General features: G+C 40.1%; 1 protein-coding gene across 6 annotated transcripts; it reads left to right on the top strand.

The window, feature by feature from the left end:
- The first annotated feature begins 1,080 nt into the window (after positions 1-1,080).
- Positions 1,081-21,538, top strand: sap130a (Sin3A-associated protein a). Of its 6 annotated transcripts, none has more exons than XM_017698015.2 (21): positions 1,081-1,129; positions 2,089-2,205; positions 2,313-2,575; positions 3,117-3,281; positions 3,382-3,517; positions 5,059-5,183; positions 5,914-6,038; positions 9,967-10,114; positions 10,521-10,611; positions 10,707-10,811; positions 11,468-11,609; positions 11,799-11,917; positions 12,497-12,781; positions 12,873-13,053; positions 13,381-13,479; positions 13,668-14,017; positions 15,376-15,630; positions 17,033-17,158; positions 18,550-18,653; positions 18,842-18,955; positions 20,250-21,538. In XM_017698015.2, exons 2-21 carry the CDS (start codon positions 2,103-2,105, stop codon positions 20,406-20,408), a joined length of 3,195 nt encoding a protein of 1,064 aa, XP_017553504.2. In that variant the 5' UTR covers positions 1,081-1,129; positions 2,089-2,102; the 3' UTR covers positions 20,409-21,538. The 6 variants fall into 6 exon arrangements, with proteins under 6 accessions (XP_017553504.2, XP_017553506.2, XP_017553505.2 ...); XM_017698017.2 differs by having other exon boundaries at positions 1,093-1,291; positions 3,129-3,281; XM_017698016.2 differs by having other exon boundaries at positions 1,093-1,291; positions 12,876-13,053.
- The last annotated feature ends 662 nt before the right edge of the window (positions 21,539-22,200 follow it).

Here is a 22,200-nt window from a genome sequence, read left to right as displayed (position 1 = left end):
CTTTTTGCTTTAAATGGTCTGCTCTGCAGGCACCTGGAAATAAATGGCAGGAATGTGTTACTGAATTGGTCTTTTTGGAGTATTTGGGTCTGGCAAAGCTAAATGTAATGTTTGATACTGTAATCCCACAATTATTAGACATATTGTTTGTGAAAAACTCTTATACTACATTATTTTAGTTCAGCAAGGCAGAGCGTTTGTAGAGAGAGCTGCCACTCTCGTCAAACTGTAGCCCTCCCGCCCCGGTCCAAAACTAAAGGGTTAATACGGAGCCTCCGAGCTAAATCATAGGTTTTATTTTTGTATGGAAGAGTTCATTGAAGTGAACACAGAGCAAAACAGACATTTTAACGCCGCTGTTATGTTGAAGTTTTAGGAGTTTACAACGGCGCCTTGTGTGCATTCATGACGTCAGTGAGCGCCATGTACATGGCTCTGACCAGAGATCGTCAGCTCGCCAACCAATCAGCGCTCAGTCGCAGTACCGCCAACCAATCAGCGCTCAGTCGCAGTAGCGCCAACCAATCAGTGCTCAGTAACAGTTTGCTATAGAAAACGGAACTATACAGGTAATTTTTCTTTGCTTTTTAGCGAATTACATCATTTTACTTTACAAAATTAAAGAACAGTCCTGGGCAGGTAATAAGAAGCTGTTGCAACTTTTCCTTTTCAACCGTTTAGTTCCGTTTATCCCCATTTAACGACTTCGTTGGCGCCCTCTGGCGTTTGCAGTCGGGTTTTGGATATAACGGGAGAAATAGGAAGTAGCCAGGCTGCCTTTAGACCCGCTCTGGTAACAGGACGTAAAACACAGCCCGTGCTAAAGCTAACGTGGAAAAATAAAAGTCTTAGAAATAACTGTAACCTGCACATTGTTAATGCGATTACCTCTCTCTTTGATTATTATTATTATCATTTTTATGTTTAAATAATTCGTTAAGTTATTCGCTGTAAATTCACCGTTAATGCCCTGTGCCAAATCCTGCCAGCGTTTGTCTGGTAATGCCCTGAGATGGGGACTTGTATTTTGAAGATCAGTTTTGCCATTTTCTCTCTTCCATTTCAAACTGTTGGTTGCTGCTGTTTTCACGCCACAGCGATGGAGAAGCGCTAAACCCTCTCAGTCTCGGTACTGCGGGATAAATATCACATATTTTCTCTCTTTTCTGAGAACTAGAGCAGTGACGAAATCGTGCGACGAGATTAAAAACCAACCCGATTATAAAAACCATGAAAGTCGGCCGTTATCGCAGCTGCAGCAGCGCTCCGACGGACGGCTATTAACAGTCTGGTAAATAATGTTTCGCAGCTAAGCTACGCTAACAGTCTTGACCCGAGCACAGCTGTGCCGATAACTTGCTTTACTGTTTTCACGAGTGATTTCAGAGTATTAAGCGAACCATTTCTGCTCCGTGAAGCCGTATGCTTGAAATAGCGTCCAGAATTCGCTTTCATGGCCACATTAACGTTAGCTAACTAGCTCTGCTTGGGGCCAGTGTTTGTCTCACTGCCGCGTTAATGACTGGCTAGCGTTAACGTTAAGCTGGGTTTGTTATTGTGGAAAAGTTAGCGTTAACTCATGTTTCATGGATAAAGTAAAGGTAGCTCTCTTGGCTGGCTTGTATCGCATTTAAAATGAATGCAGAGAGAAGTGAACTTGGCTGCTGTGTTGTTGTGCTCGAGCACTGTTTACACTGTAGCTGGTGTGTCAGGCTTAACGCTCGTGGTACAGGCTGCTTTAGGCGGCCTGGTTTGGCAAAAAATTCAGATGGAGAAGTTTATCTGGTCCGACGTTATTTGGGTTGAGCCCTGTGTGCATATTCTGGAGATCCTGATTGTTAACAAATCATCTGCTGAAACTCAGTTAAGGTTAGGTTAATGTTTAGAGAAACGGTAGCTAATTAAGTCCAGTGTATAGTAGGTCTTCAGTTCAGTGTAAAGTTATGACAAGGCTTATAAAGCCTCCACAGTAGACTAACTCAAAATAAACATGTTTACGCGTCTCTGAGCCACGCAACCTAATCGTTTAATAGTGTATTTTTTAACAGTAAGTAATGTGTTCTCTCACCAGTTGTTCTCTGGTCTTAGGTTATTGACAGAAGATGAGCTCCCAGCAGTTTCCCAGAGCGCCGTTGCCACCTTCAGGTGTCGCCCAAGGCCCTGCACCAACTGGCAAAAATAGCCTCATGCAAGGAAGCCAACCAGGTAGACACACGTTTCCAGTTTATTTAGCTGTTTTTCAGCTCTTCTCTCTGTGTTTCAGAATGTTTTGAATCAGTGAGTAAACCCTTTTTTTATTGTTTTTTTTCTAGGTGGTGAAGAAGGTAACAGAGAGGCAGATCATCCTCAGGACCCTCTGCCCACTGGCAGTGCTGGTGGAGGGGCTTTACCATTCCGTGAAGAGAAGCAAGAGACTGTAGTGGTCAGGCCCTATCCTCAAGTGCAGGCTTTGGGCCCGCCTTCAGCCTTGCCCCAGCATGTGCCTATCCAGCCCAGCCCCACAGTCACTGTGGCTGCTCCACCAGCCCACTTAGCCCAGCCCCAGCAGCCTGCCTTCACCGAGGGAGCTGTGAAGGTGCCTAGTATTCCACAGTCTTTTACTTGGGTCACTTATGTCCCTCACAGAACTGAACTTTTGTTACATCTTCCTCATATCTCACATTGAAAAGGGTTTGATGTTAAACAAAGAATACCTAATTTATTATTATATAATTTATTCCCCCTCTAAAATTATTAGGTTTATACCTAAATAAAGCTGAATAATATTTTCTAATTTAAATGACCAAATTCTGCATCACAGTTAGGTTTGCACATCAAGCGATGAAGAGAAATGTGTGTTTATTTCTCTACACTTACACTTTTTATTATTCTTTTTATGTGCATACTCCTGTTGGGATTTTTAAAAGCTAATTATGTTTGTGTGTGTATTGTTTTGATGAATTTTTGCACTGTTAATTGTATAGGACTGTGCCACCACCTCAGACTCAACCTGTTGCTTTAATTACACTTTTTTTGTACAAGCAAAATGTTCATTAATTAAGTGCATTAAAACTTTAATATCAGGTATCAGACATGCATTATTACTAGAAGCTTTTGTTGACTTTTTTTTCTTTGAGGCTGGCCTGAAGCCCCCTGTGCCCAGTCGACTTATTGCCCCTGCTCCAGCTGCTAGTCAAGGGCACATTCAGGGACCAGCAAAGGTACCTGGACATATTACTGTTACCCTGGAGAGCAGTATGGCTCCAGCCTCCATCCCTGTGGCTACCATCAGTGGTCAGCAGGTAGGGCTGCAACAGTCATTTGTGTGTTGTTTCATTATCTGTTTTATTCACAGGGCTGAAAATGAAGATGGAGAATGTAAATCGTCTTTTATTCTTGCAGGGTCAAAGTAACCTTCACCACCACCACCACCACCTCATGGCTACCAACGTACAGATCATCAGGAGCAGTACCCCTGCACTGCAAATTGGATCTCCAGCTGCTCCCCCTCACACATTCACCTCCCACCTGCCCCGAGGTCAGCTTAAAGCAGTTCTGTTTCAAGTTTAAGCTCATATTTACTGTGTTCTTTGTCAGTGGTGCTGTTAAAGTGTTGAGTTTGTTTTCTTTGTAGTAACTGCAGTTGTATGTGAAAGTTCAAGCATTTTAGCGGTGACCCTTTTTGTTATGAAGTTAACCCCACTTCTACATGGCATGTGTCAAAGAATTTATGTTTGGGCACCCTTTCAGTCAGTGCTTAGTAAGACCCCATTTGGCTGAAGTCACAGCCTTCAAACACTTGTCGTCAGCTAACAGTCTTTGTCTTCTTGTTTGTTTTTCATTCACTTTTCCTTGATGTATGCTTCTAGTTTAGATATATTAATGGGTCTTCTTGCATGCAGCGCATGTCTGAGGTCTGACCACAGATTTTCAAATCTGAGGACGGTGAAGTTTATTTCAAAACTTTAAATCTTTTGTTTTTTTTGAATGGTTGGTTTTGGTGTGTTTTACATAATTGTCGTCTTGTAACATGCAACTTCTTCGCTGGTTGTGAAACATTAGCTTCCAGGATTTGTTGATATTTAGTAGACTCCTTTCATCTCTCTGCTGTGCCACTGGCTGCCATGCTACCCCACAGCTTAATAGACCCACCCCCATGCTTAACAGTTGGCAAGGTGTTATTTTCTTAAAATGCCTTTTCCTTTTTTATCACACCACAGAACCTAATTTTGAAATGCCTCTGGCTTATGTAGATGGTATTTGGTTTACTCCAAAAGTTCACGTTTTGATGATCAAAATTACGTTCTAATGGCTCTTTCATGTAGGTGATCACTGCACAGTGGGTTGGTGCATCCCAATTGCTGTACCAGCCAAATCTTCCTGTAGGTCCTTGGCAGTGATGTGGGGGTTTAGTTTTGCATACCTGGCCAGTCTGTAAGCAGATTTTTCGTAGATTTTTCTTGTACTACAGATGTTTTGAGTAGGTGTAGACAGAGAAAGTTGCAAGCAGGAAGTGTTTAGATATCTCATTTAATGTAAGAGTCAGTTATCTTTAGCTTCAGATCCTCAGTCGCTTAGATAAGCCTATGGTTGTACAGCAAGCTGAGAGGGGGTCAGATAATATGTTGCACTCTGGAACCATTTACACCTGACTAGATAATTTGCAAAACTTGTCATTTTAAATTTACAAATGCATGTTTACATTAATTCTGATGCTGTAATGAAATGTCAACTGTTTTAGTACAGTTTTCTAGTGATCTCTTACTTTGGGAAGATTTCAGGGAACATTCGAATTAGGAGCTTACTTGATAATGTGGTGATTCATGCATAGCATAAAATGAAAACTTCTATATATTAATATATATCAAAATGTGGTAAGTACATGAAGAACCTTTTAAATGTAGGCCTTAGTACATTTGTAACAAAGTACAGCTGGTCCTGTACATGACACATTCCAGTCATGATCAACTTTTTTTGTGGTATATTTTGGATATTAGTTGTTGATTGTTACAGTAAGACGAAGTCACTCCAAGTAAGTGTAATGACCCTCTGTGTGTGTTTGTGTGCTTTGGGTTTCAGGCGCAGCTGCTGCAGCTGTCATGTCGAGCACCAAAGGCCCTACTGTTCTGAGACCTGCATGTGGAGCTAATGCAGGCCCAGGCCAGCCCACAGCTGTACAGCACATCATCCACCAGTCTATTCAGGTACTTTGTAAATATTGGGCTACTAATTTTCAGCCTGCTGTGGGTAATCAACGTAATCAATAATGTCAAAGTTGAAAAAGAATTGACATCAGTGTTTTAAACTGTTTTTTATTAATTTATCTTTTTGATTACTAAAAAAACTACAAAAATTAAATTCAGTTTCAAAAATACTCAATTAAGTGCTTTTCCTGAATACCACTGTGTAACTGCTGCGTGCGTGACATCAGTTGGTTTTGATGCCATATAAACCTCATAGTGGCTGCAGCATCTGACTTTGTTGAGAAAGAAGTTTCTAAAACTTTCCAAAGGCTCAAGGCGTTGAAACGATGGAAGTATTCAGATTTGTGTTTGAGAACATATTTAGGATAGAATCTGGGCTTATTCTGTGCTGATTGACTGCACCATGTGTTTGTGTGCGTTTGGCTTTATGGGATATGTTCCTTATCTGATTAGTTTTGTTTCTGCTGTTATTTTAAGCACAATTCTTTGTGTAGGGAATACCATAATAATTAGATATTTTTGTAGCAAATTAATTGGTTAGATTAATTGCCGGATCTGTAAAGAAAAATCGTCGTTAGCGGCAGCCCTAACTTAGTTATGTTTTACGAGGTGAGACGTTTTAATGTAATGCCATTTCCATCATCATGTTAAGAATATTGCATTCATTTTGTGTTATCAATATTGATGTTGAGTTTTCATGGTTTTAAATCTGGAACTTCCACATGTGCAGTCTCGACCTACAGCGACCACATCCACTGCTGTCCTGCCCACTGTGGTCGCCCCTATTTCAGCAGCTAGAACCCAGTCCCCAGTCATCAGCCCTCCAGTTACCCATGCAGCAGAGATGGTACATGGGTAAGTTAACAGGTTTTCCACAATTCACAGACATTTTTGCATGTGATTGTATTTAATGAAGTTTTGTTAGTTCAAATAACGTTTTTTGATTGAAGTGAAAATAAGTTAACTAATCCTCTACAGTGAACACACTTCTACCATTTGAATGCAAGCAGGTTATTTGCTAAACTGAACATGTTTTGGGGGGAGGGGGAGGTAATAAAAAATATATGTATGTATATGTGTGTGTGTGTATGTGTATTATACGTGTGTGTGTATGCGTATATACATATGTATGTGTGTATGTATGCGTATTATACGTGTGTGTGTGTGTATATTATATATATATATATATATATATATATATATATATATATATATATATATATATATAAAATGTATCTGTGTATATATGTATGTGTGTATGTTGCGTATCATACATTGTATATGTATGTGTGTCTATGCATGTGTATGCGTATATACATGTGTATATGTGTGTATGTATGTGATGTGTTTCTGTGTATTAGGGCTGAACGATTTTGGAAAATAATCTAATTGCAATTTTTTATCTATAAATTGCGATTGCGATTTAAAATGCGATTTTTAAAAATGTCTTCTCAAGTATTTTTCAACAAACAGAAGCAATAAATCAATCTGTTTAATAATAAACAATGTCAGATTTATTTAAAGCACAGATAACAATAAAGCAAACAAATCTATGCTTTCCCTTTTCACCATTTGTTTTTTTTAATAGAAAAATAAATAGATAAATAGCTTTTCCTTTTCACCATTTGTTTTTTTTTTAATAGAAAAAACAATAGCAACTTGGCTAAAATATGTGCGTGAGGGCATTTGGTAGCGCATATCCAGTGTGTTTAACAAAGCCATGAAGCCGGGCTTGTTCACTATATTAACGGGCATCATGTCTTTCGCTACGAACTCCGTTACTGCCCGAGTTATTTCAGCGTGCCGCTTCGAATTATATCCATAAGGAGTTACACTTTCAAACAGTTCGGTCAGTGTGCAACAAGTTAAAGTGCGCTGTGTTGACTTCACTTCTCCACCTCCCGGCCTCCTGCTCGGGTTTGCTCCGTTCGTCCTCGGCTCGGCTCGCTCCCAAGTCACGTGACCAGGTTAAATCGCAGCCTGTGCGGTTAGAGAATCTCGTTAAAATATCGCGAGATTATCGCAAATGCAATTAATCGTTCAGCCCTAATGTGTATGCGTATGTACATATGTGTGTGTGTATGTATGCATATTACACGTGTGTATGTATGTGATGTGTGTCTATGTATGTGTCTGTGTATATACATATGTATGTGTGATGTGTGTGTGACGTGTGTGTGTGTTTATACGTGTGTGTATGTATGCGTGTATATGCGTGTATGTGATATGTGTCTATGCATGTGTATGCGTATATACGTGTATGTGTATATACATGTGTGTATGTGTATATACATATGTGTGTATGTGTATATACATATGTGTGTATGTGTATATACATATGTGTGTGTATGCGTATATACATGTGTGTATGTGTGTGCATGTGTGATATGTGTGTGTGACGTGTGCCTGTGTATGTGTATGTGTATATACGTGTGTGTGTGTGTGTATGTATGTGTATGCGTATATACATGTGTATGTGATGTGTGTGTGTGTGTGTGTGGCTGTGTATGTGTATGCGTGTATACGTGTGTGTGTATATGTATGTGTATGCGTATATACGTGTGTGTGTGTGTGTGTGTGTGTATATGTATGTGTATGCGTATATACATGTGTATGTGATGTGTGTGGCTATGTATGTGTATGCGTGTATACGTGTGTGTGTGTATATGTATGTGTATGCGTATATACGTGTGTGTGTGTGTGTGTGTATATGTATGTGTATGCGTATATACATGTGTATGTGATGTGTGTGGCTATGTATGTGTATGCGTGTATACGTGTGTGTGTGTGTATGTGTATGCGTATATACAGTGCCTTGCAAAAGTATTCGGCCCCCTTGAACATTTCAACCTTTTGCCTCATTTCAGGCTTCAAACATAAAGATATGAAATTGTAATTTTTTGTGAAGTGGAGCGAAATTTATTGGATATTTTAAACTTTTTTTTTAGAAATAAAAAACTGAAAAGTGGGGCGTGCAATATTATTCAGCCCCTTTACTTTCAGTGCAGCAAACTCACTCCAGAAGTTCAGTGAGGATCTCTGAATGATCCAATGTTGACCTAAATGACTGATGATGATAAATAGAATCCACCTGTGTGTAATCAAGTCTCCGTATAAATGCACCTGCTCTGTGATAGTCTCAGAGTTCTGTTTAAAGCGCAGAGAGCATCATGAAGACCAAGGAACACACCAGGCAGGTCCGAGATACTGTTGTAGAGAAGTTTAAAGCTTCGGATTTGGATACAAAAATATTTCCCAAGCTTTAAACATCTCAAGGAGCACTGTGCAAGCGATCATATTGAAATGGAAGGAGTATCAGACCACTGCAAATCTACCAAGACCCGGCCGTCCCTCTAAACTTTCAAATCAAACAAGGAGAAGACTGATCATAGATGCAGCCAAGAGGCCCATGTCACTCTGGATGAACTGCAGAGATCTACAGCTGAGGTGGGAGACTTTGTCCATAGGACAACAATCAGTCGTACATTGCACAAATCTGGCCTTTATGGAAGAGTGGCAAGAAGAAAGCCATTTCTCAAAGATATCCATAAAAAGTCTTGTTTAAAGTTTGCCACAAGCCACCTGGGAGACACACCAAACATGTGGAAGAAGGTGCTCTGGTCAGATGAAACCAAAATCGAACTTTTTGGCCACAATGCAAAACGTTATGTTTGGCGTAAAAGAAATACAGCTCATCACCCTGAACACACCATCCCCACTGTCAAACATGGTGGTGGCAGCATCATGGTTTGGGCCTGCTTTTCTTCAGCAGGGACAGGGAAGATGGCTAAAATTGATGGGAAGATGGATGGAGCCAAATACAGGACTATTCTGGAAGAAAACCTGTTGGAGTCTGCAAAAGACCTGAGACTGGGACGGAGATTTATCTTCCAACAAGACAATGATCCAAAACAAAGCAAAATCTACAATGGAATGGTTCACAAATAAACATATCCAGGTGTTAGAATGGCCAAGTCAAAGTCCAGACCTGAATCCAATCGAGAATCTGTGGAAAGAGCTGAAAACTGCTGTTCACAAACGCTCTCCATCCAACTTCACTGAGCTCGAGCAGTTTTGCAAGGAAGAATGGGCAAAAATTTCAGTCTCTCAATGTGCAAAACTGATAGACATACCCCAAGCGACTTGCAGCTGTAATCGCAGCAAAAGGTGGTGCTACAAAGTATTAACGCAAGGGGGCCGAATAATATTGCACGCCCCAGTTTTTTATTTCTAAAAAAAGTTTAAAATCCAATAAATTTCGTTCCACTCCACGATTGTGTCCCACTTGTTGTTGATTCTTCACAAAAAATTACAATTTCATATCTTTGTGTTTGAAGCCTGAAATGTGGCAAAAGTTTGAAAAGTTCAAGGGGGCTGAATACTTTTGCAAGGCACTGTACGTGTGTGTGTGTGTGTGTGTGTATGCGTGTATACGTGTGTGTGTGTGTGTGTATGTATGCGTATGCGTATATACATGTGTGTGTGTATGTATGTATGTATGTGATGTGTGTCTATGTATGTGTATGCGTGTATACGTGTGTGTGTGTGTGTGTATGTATGCGTATGCGTATATACATGTGTGTGTGTGTATGTATGTATGTATGTGATGTGTGTCTATGTATGTGTATGCGTGTATACGTGTGTGTGTGTGTATGTATGCGTATGCGTATATACATGTGTGTAGGTATGTATGTATGTGATGTGTGTCTCTGTATGTGTATGCGTATATACATATGTATATGTGTGTGTGCTTTTGTAATAGTACTGTTGTTTGCATTTCCAGGCGAGCTGGCCTTACCATCCACCCTCCCTCTGCCACCATTAGTATCCAACGGCCTCAAACTCCAAGAGACCCACCCACACGCATCACACTGCCCTCACATCCTGCCATGGGTGCCCAGAAAGCCCAGCCTCCTCACACTATGACACAGGTCAGACTCTTTAAGCTGTTTAACTTTAACATTGGTTTTTTGAGATATAGTTCACTGTAATCTTAAGTTTTATTCAATCAGTTGACTCATCAAACTATTTTGCCTTCACTGGTTTTGTCACACTTTGCTGTGGCATTATACTGACAAGATCCAGCAGTTGACAACACAAGCAGTTGTATCTTTTATGGTGCATTGAAACACTAAGAGCCAACAGAGTGGTGGAGTGTGCCGTGTGAACATTAAAGAGCATTAAATAATCAAGATTATTTAGATGTCAGTGTAATATAAGGTGCACAGGTGTAATGCAGTTGCTAAGACAGTAACATTGAATCCTTCTTTTGATGTGGAAGCTTAAGACTAAGTGTTTTAATGAAAACCCAGTAAAAGACTGAATTCTTCTCTACAGAAGCCCATTTTCAGCACTGTGACTCCTGTTGCTGCAGCAACCGTTGCCCCCATCCTAGCTACTAACACTGTCCCATCGACTACCACAACAGGTAGGGTTTTGGAAAAGTCTTTTTAGAAGTGTTAAAGCTGTTCTCCAAGTAGATTTCTGGGAAGGCCTTTCTGATTTCGTTTTCTCATCCAAAAGGCTCTGCACCCCACAGCCAGATGACCAGCAGTACCATTGTCACTATGACAGTGGCCTCCCACTCCTCTCATGCCACAGCTGTGACCAGCTCTGCTATTCCTGTTGGTAAGCACTGAGCAACGTACCTGTCGAGCATAGACAACTGTTGTTTTCTTAGGTTGCCCGTTCTGGATATTTGTACTACTTTCCGGAATGTCAGACTCTTGAATTTTTAAAGGGGAGTTAGACCAATATTTCAGTATTTCGGCAAGTTCATTTGGTGAGATGTAAACAAAGCTTTTGAGTGTTTTTTGATGTGAAATACGGAAAAATGCAGAATAAAGCTATTTGATTTGCTATGCAGAATCATCAGGATCCTGCACGTCTTCTTAGTTTTTATTTGTAATGTTGAGAATAGTAAAGCAGTGTTGACTATACATATAAAAATGTTCTATACATATAAAAACACTCTAAATGACTTTAGACGTCCATCATTTAATTATGCATAAATTTCGAAAAATCCCTTTTTAACCACGTTTTTGACCTTGAAGACATTATCATTGCCCTGATCACATTTTTTTGAACACTTTTCATTCAGATTCAGATTCCTTTATTGATCCCAGGGGGAAATTGCAGAATGATGGAAATTTGCATTTCTGATATATTCTGATATTTAATACATTATTGTATTAAAATCCATTTAACTTGCAGATAAATACATTTTTCTGTTGTCTGATGTTGGTTGGTCCACCATTCTCTCCTAACATTTTTTGTGTGTGTAGCTAAAGTGGTCCCTCAGCCCATTGCCCACACTTCCCCTCGGATTCAGCCGGAGTACTCTGGAGAGAGGACCAACCTGATCCCCATCTCTGGCCACCGCTCCTCACCAAACCCTGTTGCCATGGAGGCCCGTAATGACAACAGGTGACGGCTAACTTTTTGCAGCATTATGTACTCTTCATATGGTTGAGGCATTTGATAAAGTGCTTATTGTTTACAGTCAAGGAAGCCTCAACAAAGAATTGCCTTCCAGTTGCTGTGGTTTCTGGTGGGCATGCTGTTTAGACATGTTTTATTGATATGCTGACAATTTCTCTCGCTCTGTTTGTATAGGCCATCCGTGCCAGTTCAGTTCCAGTACTTTTTACCCACTTACCCCTCATCTGCTTACCCACTGACACACACCTACACCCCCATTACCAGCTCTGTGTCCACCATTCGCCCCTACCCAGGTAAACTTAACCAATGTGTTATTTATATGGTTTTGTTCATATCATTGATGTTGGGCCTCATGGTGTTTGTATAGAATACACAGTGAAAGATGCAATACCATTTAAAAAAAAAAAAAATTAATGTTGTTATTGATAATGTTGCTGTTTTATTTGCAATAATAACTTATACAATTTTGGCATTTTAAAGGTATTTTTAAATGTTTGGTTCAAGGAGTTGGAGTTGCTATATAAATTCTGTAGCATTATGGTCTATTTTTGTGAAGTTATCTAACCTCTCCTTTAAGCAAACTGCAAGATGCGCGCGTGTGTGTGTGTGTGAATCTATTGTGTTCTTTGAAGTGAAAAAAGCAAGAAAAACCAAGAATAAAATGCTCTACTTACGTCTCTCTTCTTCGTTACTGTTGCATGGCAAAAAAATTAACTCCCAATGAATTTGGCCTCTTCCAAAGACAAACATGGAGCACTTCTGCTGTCCAATTTTCGTTTCTGTTGTATTCTTATTGTATGCCTCATCCAGCTAGAGATTATGATAGCAAGAATTCCTTTATTTATCTTATTTATTTTAATTATCCCCCCCAGTCACAGCACAGACTCCGACTTCAGCTCTTCCTGCCCAGGCTGGTGTGGGTGTGGCCACCACTGTGCATTTGAACCCCATGCAGCTGATGGCTGTGGATCGCATCGGACTGCAGTCTGCACAGATTAGCACCCAGAATATCCAACCAGCTTCCATGACTGCCCAGGGTATTCAGCCTGCCCCAATTGGAGTGCAAGGCCTGCATGCCACCACACCAATTAGCACACAGGGCATCCAGCAGGCACCCGTTGTTGCACAGCAGCCACAGCCAGAAGCAAAACCGTCAGGTAAATAGTTAAAAAAAAAAAAACACACACACACTTATACTTTCAGATTTGAACAATATTTAATTTGTATATTGCTGTATTTGGCCTTCAGCAGGTGTAGTTCTGGCTGAGAGCACTGCATTTGTGACCAACCCCATCGGAAGCACATTCAGCGCTACGCAGCCTGTTACCACTGTTGTTCAGACGCATCCTCAAGGGGCAGGTTCAGGTGCACCTACGCTAGTCTCCTCCCCAAGACCAAGCATCCTCCGTAAGAAGCCTGTGAATGAGGGGTGAGTGGACTGTCAGGTTATTCTCAAATAAGCGGGATATTCTAAGAAGTCTGAGACTTAATTAATAGTGTCTTGTAGCTCTGCATGAATCATGTATGCTTATTTGTCTGAGATCACGGTTGGAAGTCAGTGAGAATCGGATGTCTTTAGAAAGCTGTATGGGTGAGCCAGATTATATGGTTATACAAACAAGTGCATGCCCCTGTCCTTTAAGAAAACAGCCACCTTCTGCAAGAGCAAAACGAGATGATAAACTAGACCAGTGTGTGGTTTTTAGGGTGAATTTCTGGGGCTTTGCTTGAGTCTGGTTTTGGGGTGTATTTCTAGGGCTGTGCGTAAAAGTCTCATCCCAGCGCAGCCGAACGAGTCTAATTCTGGGAGAATGGATAGTGGCGTAAGACTGGCGGGATCCCCACGACCAGCAGGGTAAGCCCTGGCTGATGCTCCTTTATTTGGAATAATACCAAAGGAGAATGCAACTAGGACTCATTTTTTTATCCCAGGAGTTACTCTCCTCATCTGCATAACGCTTTTACAGCCTAGGACTGATGTTCTCTTTGGTAAAATGAGGAAATACACAGTTTAATGCAGCTTATGTTTTTCTGTTTGTTTAGAGTGAAGCCTAAAGCTGATGTCCATGTCGCCATGACTCCTCCTGTAATGGCTGCAGTGGAGGCACTGCCCACTCATGGAGGCGAACAGCCCCTACCAACTCCTGCCCAGCACTTATCGCAGGCCATTCCAACTCTACTGGCCCCTGTTCCACCACCCCCCTCCCAGCCAGCTGCAGTTCTGTCTGCCCTGCCTGCAGCTATGGCTGTCACTCCTCCTGTGCCTGCGTCCATGGCCAATGCTGTTGCATCCCCTACTCAGCCAGCAGCCAGTAGCACAGCAGCCCTTAGCTCTGCTCTCTCAGAAATCAAAGTCAAGCAGGAGGCGGAGTCTATGGAAACATCACAGCCAGGTGGATAGTCTTTCTTTTGTTTGAATGCTGAAAATGTCACATGGTTCTGATAGATGTTGTTGTCGTCGTCGTCGTCGTCGTTACTACTGCTACTCATACAATTGCTATTAATATGTTTACTACTCACCACAATTGCGATACAAGTAAAATGTTGTCTTTAATGATCCAAACTGGAGTTTTTGTTGTACAAATGAAAGATTGAAAAGTACTGCGTCTGGTTATTAAGCACAATGAGTTATGCATTATTATGCTATGAAATTTTGATGTAGATGTAGCAGTAGCAGTCAAATGGTGCACTTACCTTTCGCTTGACTTTGATATTTAATAATTCATGAACACTTATCAGGTTAAAAAGGAAAGAAAAAACATCCTTTTGAAAATGATGTAGATCTAGGCAAAATTCTGTACATTTTGACCTAAAAGATCATAATGAAATAATTTTTCACAACAGAGTCACAATATTTTTTGACATCTGATAGACTGGAATAGACAAAGTACTGGCTTGTTTAAAAAAACAAAAACAAAACTATGAATCCAATGATTCCTATTCAGCATTTTGTACTACACTGCTCAAAATCCAATTAATTCTATTTATGCTCTAATTATGCTCTATTTGTAATCAGTTTTTTTTTTTTTTTTTTTTTTTTTTTTTTTTGAGCACATACATGATATAATCATAGAAGCATATTGTGACATACTGTGGTGATAATTTTTCACAGTGAAGATAATTATAGCTATGTTGCCTAGCCCTCTTTACAGCTGTGGCAGAACAGGTGTTGCACAAAAACGTAGCATCCCAGAGAGGAATACATTTCAAAATATGTTTTATTATTTGAAAATTGCCAAGGGAAACAAAGACTGCCTCAGAAGAGCTCATAAGCTAAAATTATAGCTTTTTATATTTTTAATTACTCCAGCACACTGAGACTCACATCCTCTGAGTTGCTTTCCTCTTCAGTGAATGATTGTGTTAGTTTGTCAAAGAAATGTATTTTAACGGATTCTAGACCTAATGTTAACATCAGCCTAACCTATTTCGCAATATGTCTGCCTTCCCACATCCTTGGCAGTATGCCTGCAGTAAGGCACATGGGCTTTTGCTTGCTTGAAAATATTTGCAAAAACCTCAACTTTGCAGTTCTGTTACAAGAAAAATTGTCTGATTTCACTGATTTTTCATTGAGTTGGTCTTTATATTTTCTCTGCCTCCATGTAATTAGATATACTGAGTACATGAATAGTGATTTCAGTATTTAAGTACTGGGACCTGAAACAGTTAACCAAGTACATAACTGTCACCTGACTCACAATATTTGACAACTTGTGTTTGTAAAAACTCTGTGCCTCTTGTTTCGCAGCACTCTCCATCCCCTCATCAACTGCCCCAGCTTCAGGTTTCTCCTCCCAGGCCTCGGGCCTCACTGTGCCCTCTCAGCCTGGGGACCTCCTGCCTGGGGCCTCCCCACGGAAGAAGCCCCGCAAGCAGCAGCATGTTATCTCCACAGAGGAGAGCGAGATGATGGAGACAAACAGCACGGATGAGGAGAGGGCCAGCGGCAGACCCACTGGCAACAAGGCAGAAAGACAAGAGTCGCCTCCCAGGGAATATGTGGGTAAGCGCCCTGTCAACGAGGGAAAAAGCCACTCGTTTCTCATTTGTGTACCCTTAAGCAGTAGAACACGAGAGGGAGTGTGTTATCGTGAAATAACATCACGCCTGTGATTTGTGAGAACATACAACCTTGAGTGTTCTATGCTTTTATACAACAGTTGAATAAATAAATAATTTGGGCTGTGGCTGTGAACGTGTCATTTAATGTTTTAATGTTAGCAGGTTACCTTCCTCGAAGTTATAGTTCCTTAACAAGCAGCTTGTTGCTACGTCAGATTAACGAACTCCGCTCACTCCCTGCATAGCCAGCAGTTTGTTCTCCAGCTCCACACAGACCAGCTGATGATTTGGGAATTTAGTGTATTCTCCTCTTCAGAGTCTGTCCAAATCGGCTGTCGTCAAATGTGATCTTAAAAGGATCCATTTTCTGTTTGTGTGCAAAGTAAGAAGTAAAAATGTTCAAATGGCTTGAGTGTCTCCTACAGCTGTGAATGTTATTGCTCAGCAACAGCATCTCAGTCAAGTGATGGTGTTTGTGGGGAAAAAAAAACATGGCAAAATAACAGCATGGTTAGAGTGCTTCTCAACCAGTCAGCTTGCCTGACTGAGACTAGCTGTTCTTGTTCTTTGGTGATAAGTCATACTGTACGTTTCAGTAGACCACTGTGTGTGTGTGATTTTTTTTTTTTTTTTTTTTTTTTTTTTATATGCTCATACTCTATGAAATCTCTTTGTCCCTGCTACCTGAAGCCCAGCCTCTATAGGCAGCTCTGTCTGTAAACAATTTCCATTAATGCTGTTTTATTCAAAATAACTGCAATTTGCAAACTGAGCAGTACGTTAGGACTGTATGACCTCTCTACGGCCTATTACAAAACAATCACTGTATTTAATTTTATACCTCCTCCGTTATTATTCAGTCAGATAAAGTAGGCATATACAGACTTTGGATCCTGACATGTTGACCTATGTACCTCCTCCACCCATATTGGGGAAGTGATTGTGTAGGAGTAGGCAAAATGGCAAAAATATTCTTACAATAATAAACATTAAGGTACTTGTGCAGTATTCAGCGTTTTGCTTGGCAGGAATATACAAAGGTGGAATGTTTAAAATGACCAATGACTTGTGTCTAACTGCCGCAATGGCAGCAACACTTTGTGCGAGCGTACCCTAGATCACTGCCAGCTTAAGTTATTTGTTTATTAGCACAGCAACATATACATCGGCTGATTATCTTATAAAGATTGTCTTAATCCAGAGATTAATGCAAATAATTTGGTTTGGAAATCTTCCACCCTAGCTGTTACTTCAATTGCTTTGGTTCTTTTTACTCATTAGTATAGTAGTATATGCAATATGAATTGAAGAGGTTGACTCTGCCTTTTTAATGCGTCTTCCAGATGAAGAGGGTGTGCGCTATGTGCCAGTTCGCCCAAGGCCACCCATCACACTCCTACGCCACTATCGTAACCCATGGAAAGCTGCCTACCACCATTTCCAGAGGTACAGCGACATCAGAGTTAAAGGTTAGTGCTTCTGCTGCTGTGTTCTCTCTTTCAGCCAGTTGCTCCCTTGATAGCCCATAGATGGAACAAATTTGTAAATTTTAGATTTCTTTTATAAGCCTCTTGTTTTTGTTGTCTGTCACTGAGAATGTTTGGAGAAAATTGGTTTTGAAAGCTACATATGTACCAAATTATAGAATTCTGCTCTACCTCCTTTAGTTCCACTAAATTTGTGAAAACTCATCATCTATTCATGGATCCTACTCACTGTTTCTTTTCAAGAATAGTAAGTCAGTTTTTTGGCGTAAACAGACATCATGCTGTAGCCCCCTAACCATGTGTAGTTTCAGACATTTGGGGAAATATTAAAATCTGTTTTGTATTAGAAATGACAAAATACTTCAGTGTTACAAATTACCCTTTAAGAAAAATGAGTCTGTGTCACTTAACTAATGTTTTTGCTGTTTATTTTCGGTGTCACAGTATCAGTGGTTTTAGCTTATTAACAAATCAAATGTTTCATGTTTTCACTAGCTTTAGTATTAGCAAACAGCTGATTTTGTGTAATGGAGTGTCACATTCATATGTGCCCTGTGGAAATTTTAGGGGACAAAGGGTTTTTTATGTGTTACAGTTTATAGTATTCATTGCACTGCCCTGTTTCTCTTCTCTTGACAGTGTCAGTATCAGTTGACATTAGTAATGCAATTTTGACAATTTCATCCTGTTGGCGAGCTGCCTAGATGGATATTCAAACACACAATGTTTCAGTGCGTTATTAGACAGTTTCCAGTGAACTAGAGAGACATTGAGCTTCCCTTCCAGTGAGAATTTGAGGCTGTAAATACCGAGACCTCAAGGCTAAGGAGGCCTTTCCTTAGTGAAGCTGTCACAAAGTCAGACAGACAGAAGGAAAGACAGACAGACAGACAGACAGACAGAAGGAAAGACAGACAGACAGACAGACAGACAGAAGGAAAGACAGACAGACAGAGAGACAGAAGGAAAGACAGACAGACAGAGAGACAGAAGGAAAGACAGACAGACAGAGAGACAGAAGGAAAGACAGACAGACAGAGAGACAGAAGGAAAGACAGACAGAGAGACGGACAGAGACAGAAGGAATGACGGACGGACGGACAGAGACAGAAGGAAAGACGGACGGACGGACAGAGACAGAAGGAAAGACGGACGGACGGACGGACAGAAGGAAAGACAGACGGACAGAAGGAAAGACAGACAGAAGGAAATGAATGACTCAACCAGAGTTGAGACTTCTGATCTCACTACATTTTGGACCTGCCATACTGGACCAACCTTGCTTATGCACTATTTCTTCATAGAGCACTTCATTATGGGTTTTTCCTGGTATGGTTTTTGGCTTCAGTCTCACCTTTTTGTTCTATTTTCAGAGGAGAAGAAGAATTCTCTCCAAGATGTGGCCAATCAGAGAGGAGTTGCGTGTCGTGCTCAGGGATGGAAGGTGCATTTGTGTGCTGCCCAGCTCATGCAGTTGGTAAGTGCTGCATCTAATCCTGCTTGCTTAGTGATCACTGTACTGAACGGAGTCAGTGTCTGAGTCATATGGCAAAGGTCCACAGTTAAAGGCCCTTTTGGGAAGCAGTGAAATGAATATGAATTTTACTCCGATTTTTTCTGTTTGTATATTTGTTGATATTTACCCCTTTTTGTTCCTTTTTGTAGAGCAATCTGGAGCATGATGTGTACAGTCGCCTCACTACTCTGCAGGAAGGGCTCATCCCAAAGAAAAGAGCAGGAGCTGATGATGACCTGCACCGTATTAATGAACTAATTCAGGTCAGTTTGAGAAGCATCACCGCACTTCTGTAAAACTGCTGTTTGGTTCGGCTCTGCTCAGCTGTTCAATATTAGCTCTCATAGCTAAAAATAAAACTTCCTTTTCATATTTCATTTAAAGGTGTATGGAGAGGAACAGGGTAAAACAAAGTGAAAACAATGTAATAAAAGTTTTGCTCTTCGTTTTTAGTATGTATTCTGTGTCACTATGGAAAAGGATTGTCATGTGTGCGCTAAATTTATTATTATTTTTTTCCACTGTATTGATTGCTTTTTGCACAAATTTTTCTATATAGCGATGGGATCAGATGCCTCTTAGATGAAATATCTAGGGCTGGTGTGCAATTTTGTTAGTGATTCTCGATTTGATCTATAATATCAGTTATATTAGAATTCTAGAACGTTAAATAGCTTGTAGAAATTAGCTTGATCATTTATTTATAGAGAATTAAAAAAATCCTTTTTTTATATTTTTAATGGCACTTAGTAGGTAAGTAGGGTTTTAATACTGTTGTTTAATCAATCAACTATTACTCCCTTAATCAAACCATTACGTATTTTTATGGCTGATTATGATTCTCACAGAGCGAAGTAGGCCAAAAGGGCTTTGCTTACGGTAACTGCAACATATGAGGTAAAGAGTATTATACACATGCATCTTAAGCACTTTAAATAATAAAACTGTTTTAGGAAATGATCTGTTAGCTTGATGCTAATGGAAATTAGCATTACGCTAGCAGACAGAAAAAAGTGTTTTTGAGATACGACCATTTATGAAATATTATTTCAAATGATATTCTGACTGGACTGGAGCGGTTAACCATGATATTCTGTTGTGATTATATGACAAAGTTCTTAAACTCTATTTAAAAATTCAGATATTATAATAGCAAGTATATTTAAAATGGCATCTTTAATTCCAACTTTGTGTAAAGTAACAAAGTAACAACAACTGAAAAGACGGATAAACTGAAAAAATGATACTCATTGTTGATTTGGTAGTCGTATGTTGGTAGCGGTCGATTCTGTCCAATTCCAATTCTTCTTTTTGTGCAACTAAACAAGTCTCTGTCCCTGTCGCTCCCTGTGCTTTATTTAGCGTATTGTGATCTATTGGAATTACGGAATTACAGAGCATGGCTTTTTCCATAGTGTCGCTGACAGCGAATTGACTCCTGTCCTGCTTGTGTCATTATGTCAACACTTCAAGTTGAAGTTGATGGAGTCAGAGACGGTTTAATAAACCTCATTATTTCTCCCATATCTCTCTCTTTTTTTTGTGTGTATTGTTCAGGGTAACATGCAGCGCTGCAAGCTGGTGATGGATCAGGTGACGGAGGCAAGGGACACTATGATGAAAGTGCTGGACCATAAAGACAGAGTTCTCAAGCTGCTCAACAAAAACGGCACTGCCAAGAAGAGCTCCAAGTTAAGGCGTAAAGAGAGGACCTAGATGTGACAGGAGCTCTCTCCCACTTCCTTTCTCTCTCTCTCTCTCTCTGTTTATGCACCAGTAAGGTCAAACGGAAATATTTGGTCTGGTATTTGGACCGGTCATTTTTTTTTTTTTTTTTTTTTTTTTTTTTTTTCCCTCTCCAGGTTGCTGTGCACAATCACCCAGGCTGTCACCTCATTTATATTCTTTTGAGCAGAGAAACAGGTTCTAAACCCTTTGCCTCTCTAAGACCACAAACTGAACTCACAGGAACTGCTGCTTACTGAAGACTAATGTCTGCTTATGTGGGTTTTAAACAACCCAGTTAGCCTGGCTCATGTTTTTGGTTCATTTTTCCCCCTTTTGGTTTGGATTTTAAAGTGTTAAATTGCCTTACATTGTCATGTTGTAGTTGTAGTGGAGTAGTCACACACACAATTTGTTGATCCATCATGTCAAGAAATGAAAATCACTGGAGTTAAAAACTGTACTTTTCACTTTAAAATGTGACAAGCCAACTGAAGAGGAAGTATGTGCAGGTATGAATCTTGGTATGCAGCACACAAACACGCTAGATCAGTGTGTATACAGTCCAAGTTTCAGTGCCTTCTGTCATGAGTGTAACTGTGGAATTTCTGTGTTTGCATTCAACACTCCTGGGGAAGCAAACAAGTTTAAGCTCTGTTTGGGGAAATATCCCCAGATCAGCCCAGATTTTTATTTTGGCAGTAAACTGTAGCCCTGCAAACATCCTTTCTGTACGTTTTTTTTTTTTTCTTCACTTAGTAGGCTGGTAGTATTCAGATGTGCTGGAGAACAGCTGGTGATGATACATAAGGAGGTCGCGTTTGTACTTGAAAGAGAACATTATAATTGTGTAACGAGAATGTGGATTGCTTTATGTTTCAGCCTCAGAATAAGATTGTTGTGTAAATGTGATTGACTTGCTGTTGACCGTAAGTCCTTTTTTGTGTTCTCCGAGACCATTTTCGTGCCCTGTTAATGTGGCTCTTCTTTTACAGGTTGATTGTAAGTGAATGTCGTGGTAAACTGGGTTTAAGGAATAATTTTGACTCTTTTGTACATTGTTTTTCTTTTTGTTTTCTGTATACTATTATGTGCTATTGCAGTAAAAGAAAAATATAGTGTATGTGGAGCTGTGTAGTTTTTTACGCTGTAGATTTGCCAAGTCGGTCATTTGATGTGGAGTCTGACTCTACGCTTGTCTGCTTTTTGCACTTGATTTTAGGGTATTTTACAGCTTTGTTGCAAATGTAAAAATTCCAAATGTTTTTCCCCAGTTATCTTTATGCCACCTAAGGGAGTCAGAGCCACACCTTCATCCTGCAGTGTTAAATAGAATGAGTTCTGTATTTATTTATTTATTTATTTATTTATTTATTGTGTGTGCAGTCTGGATATGTTTTAAATGGGTTCCGTTTATCAGGTTTTCCCTTTCAGATGGTAGCAGAAAAGAACCTGACTGCTACCTGTATTGAGCTCTGGAGATGCAGTAGTTGGAAAAGGTGGCCCAGAATGCCTACAGGAGCAGGGAGCAGGTACTGCATAGGTTGGGTGCTGGCATTTGTAATGGACTTGATTTGACTCTATAAGCAGAAGATTGTTGTATTTCATTTAATTGTTTTTATACAGCAACTTCCTCATACCCTAGTTTGCTTTACAGAAAAGTATGTCTACAGAAAATGTAGCTTTACAGAGAACTTCATAACTGTTACTATGGCAGTAATTGCAAGGTAATGAGTTTTTATGAAGTAAACAAAACTTTATTGATGCAAGAGCTCAAACAGTT

Source organism: Pygocentrus nattereri, chromosome 26, assembly GCF_015220715.1.
Source record: "Pygocentrus nattereri isolate fPygNat1 chromosome 26, fPygNat1.pri, whole genome shotgun sequence".
NCBI classification, from domain to species: Eukaryota; Metazoa; Chordata; class Actinopteri; order Characiformes; family Serrasalmidae; genus Pygocentrus; species Pygocentrus nattereri.
Note: the sequence above shows the minus strand (reverse complement) of the source record. Positions and strands in the feature narration are given on the sequence as shown.

Coding starts and splice junctions, on each gene's coding strand:
- sap130a (XM_017698015.2), top strand. CDS start 2,103: ATGAGCTCCCAGCAGTTTCCCAGAGCGCCGTTGCCACCTTCAGGTGTC. Junction 10,812..11,467: donor CAGCTCTGCTATTCCTGTTG/GTAAGCACTGAG, acceptor TTGTGTGTGTAG/CTAAAGTGGTCCCTCAGCCC. Junction 11,610..11,798: donor GAGGCCCGTAATGACAACAG/GTGACGGCTAAC, acceptor CTGTTTGTATAG/GCCATCCGTGCCAGTTCAGT.